We start from the raw sequence: 7,644 nt of genomic DNA, 5'->3' as shown, positions 1-7,644 counted from the left end.
ATCCTAATTTTGGAGTAGAATTAGTGCTTTGAAATATTGGAGGCTAGATGTGTTTTGAAGTAACTTAACTTCTTCCTCTGTAGCGAAATACAAATAGATGCCATCCATCTCTGGTCTGTTAAATACAAGTTGTTACACCCTTTTAGGATTATCATAGTACATAAGGCCGGAAAAAGACGCAAGTCCATCAAGTCCAACCTTAATGAATTAAATAAATGTTTTATCCCCATAACACGTGATATTTTTTCTCTGCAGAAAGGCTTCCAGGCCTCTCTTGAACATATATACCAACAGATGGATGGCATCTATTTGTATTTCACTACTGAGGAAACGCATTAAAACAGCCCTTTAACTGCACCGGCTTTATCATTGTGACTGATTCTGAATGATAAATATGATGCAGTATACGGTTGTAGATAACAGTACAGGGGAAATGCTGTAGAATTGGAAGGTTATGTGACATATTCACGTTTACTGTAAATCTGGTGACTCACAGATGACATATTGGATTGGAGGAGTCTATTTTGTTTTCTACTTCTACCTACCCACCATGTCAGATTATTTTGGCCATGACTCGTCTCTGCAGATTCAGGCCTCAAGCACCTGACCATGTGACAAAGATGCTGCAGAATTGTAAGCTCATAATTGCATCATTTAATGTTAATTTAGTGTCTTACAGATTGCATCTGATGGGAAGAGTTCATATTCATCTGCTATAAACAAGCCCCCATATACGTTTCTTCCAGCTAGAAACATAGGTGGGGACGTGGCTTGATCATGGCGGAGTGAGGACGCTCACGCTCGGAGGTCTGCACTAACAGGTGCCATTATATGCACTGCAGCATCGATCCCCAGCACCTGGCATGTTCATTCAACGTGGCAGGAGTGCAGGATGCAGCAGTGCTAGTGGAAGCGGCACATGGTTCTGAATTGATCCTTGTGAGGTCCAGACACCAGCCTTGGGAGGCTCCAGACCCTCTGGCCTTACTCATCATGGTGGCCGTTCCCACCACCAGACATCCTGCCCAACAGCCTTCCCTTACTAACAAAATGGCCAGCAGCCTCCCCTCACTAATGAAATGCCCCAAGCAGCCTCCCCAGTACTAAAATGCCCCATGCAACCTTGCCCAGTAGCCTTCCCCAGTAATTAAATGGCCCATGCAGCCCCCCCCCTAGTAATCATATTCCCCATACTCCCTCCCCAAAGAAAAACACTGGGAACCACGAGGGATACACAAGGAGAAGAGGACTCTGGGAGTTAGCGCTTTTAGCTTGAAGCTAATGATAATCATCACAAGTTATGTAAAGTGATGAGTGGGTTTGTTGAAATTTGGGTTTGACATGTTCAGCAGAACTTTGGTTCGGTACCTGGACTTGACCCCGCATTTGAGCCCCATTGAAATCAAAGGGGACTGTTAATGTGTGTAGTAAGGGGAAGAGGGCTGCAAAAAGAGGGTAATTACAGACTCATTGCTCTGCCAAAATGGTGTAGAAAAAGTACTTAAAATAATAAAAGAAAATAAAATTTTTTAAAGAAATGAATTAATTATTAAAAAAAAATGAATAAACCAAATAAAATGCTGTTAATGTCACTGCACTATACGATGCAATGGGTATCCAGATACAGCTATTCTCACTTCACTATAAGACACTATAACAGCAGTTACTGTGTGTGAGACTATTTGATATTAGACAGACAGTGACTGTGATAAGTGATGGTTGGACATTAGGCAGACAGTGACTTCAGTATCAGACCGTTGGACAATAGACAGGCAGTTACTGTGGTATGAGATTGCTTAAGATTTAAGATTAGACAGTAAGTGATTACATATGAGTTTGTGATTAAACATGCAGTGACAGCTTAATGCAACCGTTTGACATTAGACGGGCAATGACTGCATTATGAGACCGTTTGACATTAGACATGCTGTCACAGTAACTGCCACTATGCGGCGTGTATTCCAACACTGATTCGCTGCTGCGCCGAGGTCCGCTGGAGTTCACCTTCTTCTTGCTGGTGCATGTGAGTGCTTGATCTTGCAACACAATTTTTTTTTAATATTCCGCGGTTTTTCCGAATCCGTCGGGTTGTCGGATGGCCACACCCCATGATTTCTCTCGTGTGAAAGCCGGCGCCGATGCGGCAAAATCCTGGGGCACATTGGCGCAAATCAAAAATCGCCGGGAAACCTGAAGAAAGTGCGCGATTCGGACCCTTAGTAAATGAGCCCCTATATGTCAATATCAGTATACAGATGCAGTTCATCACAGGGCAATTATTTCAAATTCCTAGTCGTCCCTATTTATAACAGCCTAAATTGACTAAAATCTTTCCCCTTTCCTGTCTCTGCCAGTCCCTGCCTTCAGCAACAACAGCCTTTCCCTATCTGTCTCCTCTCTGTATTAGCACCAGGGCATGTAAGCCTGCCTCCTATACAGTCACATGTCCTGCCTGGCCAATCACAGCCATGCTTGTAGTTCCTAGTTGCTAAAAGCTGTTTGGTTGGCTGACCATCAACCAGCTTTAGCGTGTTACACTCAGACTTCAAACCCAGACCCAAACTTCTGACTTAAGTTTGTGTTTGGGTCCGTAAAGTCCAAACCTACCAAGTTCAGTATGGCCCCGAACTTTGTATTTTGGGTTTGCTCATTACTAGTTATGTATCAATAGCCGCAAGAATGTATAACATATTCAGAAATTCAACCTAGTACCTTTGTTTTTTTTTAAATATGTACAAACTTTATTTTCCATTTTGATCTCATCCTTTTAAAACTTATGCAGTGTTATTTGTTTTCTGTCGATATATTATCCCAAGGGAGATAAGACTTTGCAAAACACTTAACTTTCAGCCAATAAATAATAACCTGTTGCAGTCACTAGAGTAGAAAAAACTGGAATAAATACTGGGGTAATTTATGAATACAAATCACTTTGTTTTTTCTTCTTGGATATATCTGCATGGACTTAGACTTTCTGTTATGGTTTTAAAATTGCGCTCCTGTATTCTTGTTCATTAATATAGTCTTATTGCTTGGCCGCACTGCAGTAAGTCTTATTCTGTACAAAGTCATGTACATTGTGGAGTGGGGTGCTATTGTAGATTGTACTGTAGCAAATGGAACATTTTTATAACAGAATTTTTTAAATTCAGGCCAGTGATAAATATTTTCCATCATATAATCAATTGGTCCTAGGACAACACATCTACATTTGATAACACATCAAAAGTGTTTATTTTTCAAAATGTAGCAACATACATTTTATATTATTGTTGCTGCCACACATAAAAAGGTAGGCTGAAGATGCTTTTTTTACACGGACATTGGACATTCGGTGTCATCAAGATTTCAAGACATCATGTGACATTTCAAGAGATCAAATCAGTACCCATAAGATGAAACCCCAAAAATTGATAGATTGAGTTACATGAACCTTTGACCTGTTTGCAGATATAATTACCTTTTAAACTGTAGTGACAGAGATCAATTAAATTCAATAGAACTATACAATTTTTACTTGATGAAATAAACCACTGGCTAAAGTATTTTCATGCTTTCTTTGGAATGTCTCAATGACATGTTACAGCTAGATAATTAATTTAGCCTGTATCCGTGCTATAAACATCTGTGTTAATCCTATGTCTTACACTTTTTGGGATGTTTTATTTATTTTCTAATGTACAGTATTACAGTCTGAGTATGTGTTTTAATTACATATAAAAAAGTACAAGGATAACTAATAGGCAAGAAAACAAAAAACTGTTATAAAGGCGGTCACCGACTTAAGGACACCTAACTTACAGATGACCCCTAGTTACAGACAGACCTCTCTTCCCACTGTGACCTCTGGTAAAGCTCTTTGGATGTTTTACTTTAATCCCAGGCTGCAATGATCAGCTGTAAGGTGTCTGTCATGAAGTTTTACTGATAATTCTTGTTTCCATGGCAGCAAAAAAAAAAAGTGAAAATCCAATTGTCATTGAGACAAAAAAGATTTTTTTTCTGGAGCTGCAATTGTTAAATATGCAGTTCTGGTTTACAAACAATTTCAATTTAAGAATAAACCTAAAGAACCTATCTTGTACATAACCCGGGGACTGCCTGTACTCGCCAAATTTTGACTATAGAAATGAAAATCATTTTGCCACTTCATGGCCATAAGGATTTGTCAGGTTAAACCCTTGCTTGAGGTTTCTAGAACAACTAATTTGCCTATTGTAGTTTCTGGACCAGCAAATCAGGTTAAAAGTAAGAAACTGGCTAAGAATTATGATAAAGTACCCAGATCATAAATATGTACAACACTGATCAAACTGTTCCTATTTTTTGACAGACGTTTCCTTGAAAATGGAAGAAAACTCAAATAAAAGTATCCGTACCTTTATCCTGTTAGGATTTCCCACTTCTCGTCCAGTTCAAATTTTGCTTTTCCTAATTTTCTTTTTAATTTATCTTTTAACAATTGTGGAAAACCTGCTCATCATAGTTTTAATCTGGAAAAATTCCAAGTTGCATAAGCCAATGTACTTTTTCCTAGGGCACCTTTCCTTCCTTGAAACTTGGTATGTAAGCGTCACTGTTCCCAAACTACTTTCCATATTTGCAATGGAAAATCGAGAAATTTCGCTTGTTTCTTGTATGTTACAGTTATACTTTTTTATTGCTTTGGTGTGCACTGAGTGCGTTTTACTGACTGTTATGGCTTTTGATCGTTATGTAGCCATCTGCAATCCCTTGCATTATGTTACCATCATGAACTGGAACTTCTGTCTCCTGCTAGCATTAGGGTCATGGTTCATTGGCTTTCTTATATCACTAGTTAAAGTTTATTACATTTCCCGTGTCACTTTTTGTCTTTCAAATGTTATAAATCATTTCTATTGTGATATTTCACCTATACTCAATCTTGCCTGTACAGGCATGAAGTTAGCAGAACTTGTTGACTTTTCACTTGCATTATTAATACTTCTGGTACCATTGCTGCTAACATTTGTATCTTACAGCTGCATTCTGAACACTGTTCTTTCTATTCCAACCTCAAGTGGGAGACGAAAAGCTTTTTCAACGTGTACATCTCATTTAGTTGTGGTTGTCATTTTCTATGCAGCCACTCTCTTTATGTATGCTAGGCCAAGTCGAGCCAGTGCTGTAGATTCCAATAAACTGGTGTCTGTCATCTATACAGTAATAACACCATTGCTCAACCCAATGATATACTGTTTAAGGAATAAGGAAGTTCAGCAAATTTTAAGCAAAGTGTTATTTCTAAAAAATACTGACCCATAAGCATATCAGTGAGTTGCACTGCTGCATTGTATGAGACATTAACAGAATATCCACAGAAGGACACAAAGCCTTGCAGAGGCACACAGAGGTTTTCTATGAAACATTAATCTAAATTATCGGAGCAAATGGCATGACACTTACTAATCAGTCCCTACTAGTGACCGAGTATGGCTTGAAACCAAATTAAAATTCAGTTCGGTTTGGGTACCCCAACCAGTAACAACTGCGTGCCCTGTTCCGACAACGGTTACGTGCTGGTGCGCACACCCACTGCGATTTAAAGGCCCTCTTGCAACTTTCCCAGTGGCTTTTAAAGAGTTAACACGAGTTAACAAGAGTTAACACAAGTTTGGTACAAATCTGAACTTTGGGGTTTGGGTCTGCTCAACACTAGTCCACATCTCTTAGCAATACTGGTGCAGTTTCAGCCGCTATAAACTGCCCCGGATTTTGGTCATAGTAAATTTGGCTGCCCGGGGCATACCTGCTCTGGTCTGTGCTGTTCCCCAGCCTACAGGTTGCAAAAGTCATGTCTGGAATTGCATCTATTTCATGGCTTGTATTTTGCAAAGCTGGCACAGAAGGCATGATGTAATTGTATCTATTGTCTATTAACAATCGTTGGAGGTCAAATAGATCAAGTAGTTAGAGCAGATTAGAAAAAACATGGTTGAATATCTCCCAGTTCTGCACTTGTCCGCATGGTTTTGTTTGCTATTGAAGTTCAGCCTCATTTATTTCTGTAGAGCAGAACTTTATTACCAGATGTAACCTACAGAACAGGTATAGTACTATTATGGAGAGAATCATGTTTTCTATTTCTGAGTAATTCATTTAATTCTATCTAGAGCAAAGAATAATCTTGAGTAAAACAGTAGATGATGCTTAAATGGAACCTGTCACCAAGGACCTTATTTTCACTAAAGACAGATTGTAAAAGCCCATGACACCTGCAGTGCACATCTGCCTTTCTGCCTTTTCTAAGCATTTGAATTACAATATAATTGTGTGTTATAACTTACCTTGCATCCTGACAAAATCCTGGGGTAGTCACAGAGGCTGGAGTTTGGTTTGGATGCATTTCAAAAAACAACATGTGACTCGTCTGAGCTGCAGGCTGCCTCCATCTTTGTGCTCCTGTACAGCTCCTCCCTTCCACAATGATGTCAGATCGCCAGGCTCTGACCTCTGAGAAGGAGCAGGAGGGGGATCTGTACAGGAGCACAAAAGTGGGGGCTAAGATCTGAGGAGTGAGTAACACAGACAAGTCACATGTTGTTTTTTGAAATGCATCCAAACCAAAGTACAGCCCCTTTGACTACCCCAGGATTTTGTCAGGGTGCAAAGTAAGTTACAACACACAGTTACATTGTAATGCAAATGCTTATAAAAGGCATATTTGCACTGCAGGTATAATAAGCTTCTGCAATCTGTCTTTAGTGAAAATGAGGTCCCTGGTGACAGGTTCCCTTTAAATTAATTTTATTTTGTTTTTGTCTAGAAACCATTTAACAATAAAGTACAACTATAAAGATTCTTGTAGAATCGTTCCTATACAGATATTCCCTTTAGCATTGTTCAGTATATTAGGGATGCCACATCAGAGGCGTAACTTCCTATTGATCTTAAAATCCCATGTTCAGGTCAATTCCTTTCTCTTAAAAATAACATTTCCACAACATGATACATGAATTGATGACCTAGAACTTTGATCTAACAACTTTTTAAATCTAAAATTTCAAATAGGCACTTATCACTATGTTTTTCAGCTAAAGTTGTGGCAATTAAATTTTTTTCCCAAAACTGGTGATTCAGACATTTGGGCACTATTTTCTGTTACAGGGTTTAACACAGGAATAATTGTTCCCAGATAGTGATACATTTACTTACCCGGCTACAGGAGTTCCCGAAATACAGAATGTCCGACGATCACGCACTACAGTGCGATTCACAAAGATTGTGTGCCCGGTTTCCTGAATCTGTTGCTCCCCCGCTCAGGTCCACTGGAGTTCACCTTCTTGTTCCCGGTGTATGTAAGTGCATGTCTTGCGGCACAATTTTAAAGTTAGATCCCGCAGTCAGTCCGAATCCAATCGCCCGACACAATCCCCTTCTAAATAGCTGTCACAGTGACACAAATCTTGAAAATTACTAAAAGTGACAGTTAGTAAATAAGCCCCATTGTGATAAGGGGATAACTAGTATGTTTATGTTTAGGGGGTCTGAATGCTCATAATACTGTATATACAACTGTTTTGCAGTATATGGGCTTTTTACTGCTGATCTGCATGTGTCAGATTACAGATTTTGTACAATGGCAGTGCTGGGAGTTTAACAGAGACTCCTGGCTGTCATGGC

General features: G+C 39.3%; 1 protein-coding gene across 1 annotated transcript; it reads left to right on the top strand.

Moving 5' to 3' along the window:
* Positions 1-4,332: 4,332 nt before the first annotated feature.
* Positions 4,333-5,286, top strand: LOC140116849 (olfactory receptor 6B1-like). Its single transcript, XM_072133314.1, has one exon. It carries the CDS (start codon positions 4,348-4,350, stop codon positions 5,284-5,286), a length of 939 nt encoding a protein of 312 aa, XP_071989415.1. The 5' UTR covers positions 4,333-4,347.
* The last annotated feature ends 2,358 nt before the right edge of the window (positions 5,287-7,644 follow it).

This window comes from Engystomops pustulosus, chromosome 1 (assembly GCF_040894005.1).
Source record: "Engystomops pustulosus chromosome 1, aEngPut4.maternal, whole genome shotgun sequence".
Classification (NCBI taxonomy): domain Eukaryota; kingdom Metazoa; phylum Chordata; class Amphibia; order Anura; family Leptodactylidae; genus Engystomops; species Engystomops pustulosus.
This window is presented reverse-complemented; position numbering and strand designations above follow the sequence as displayed.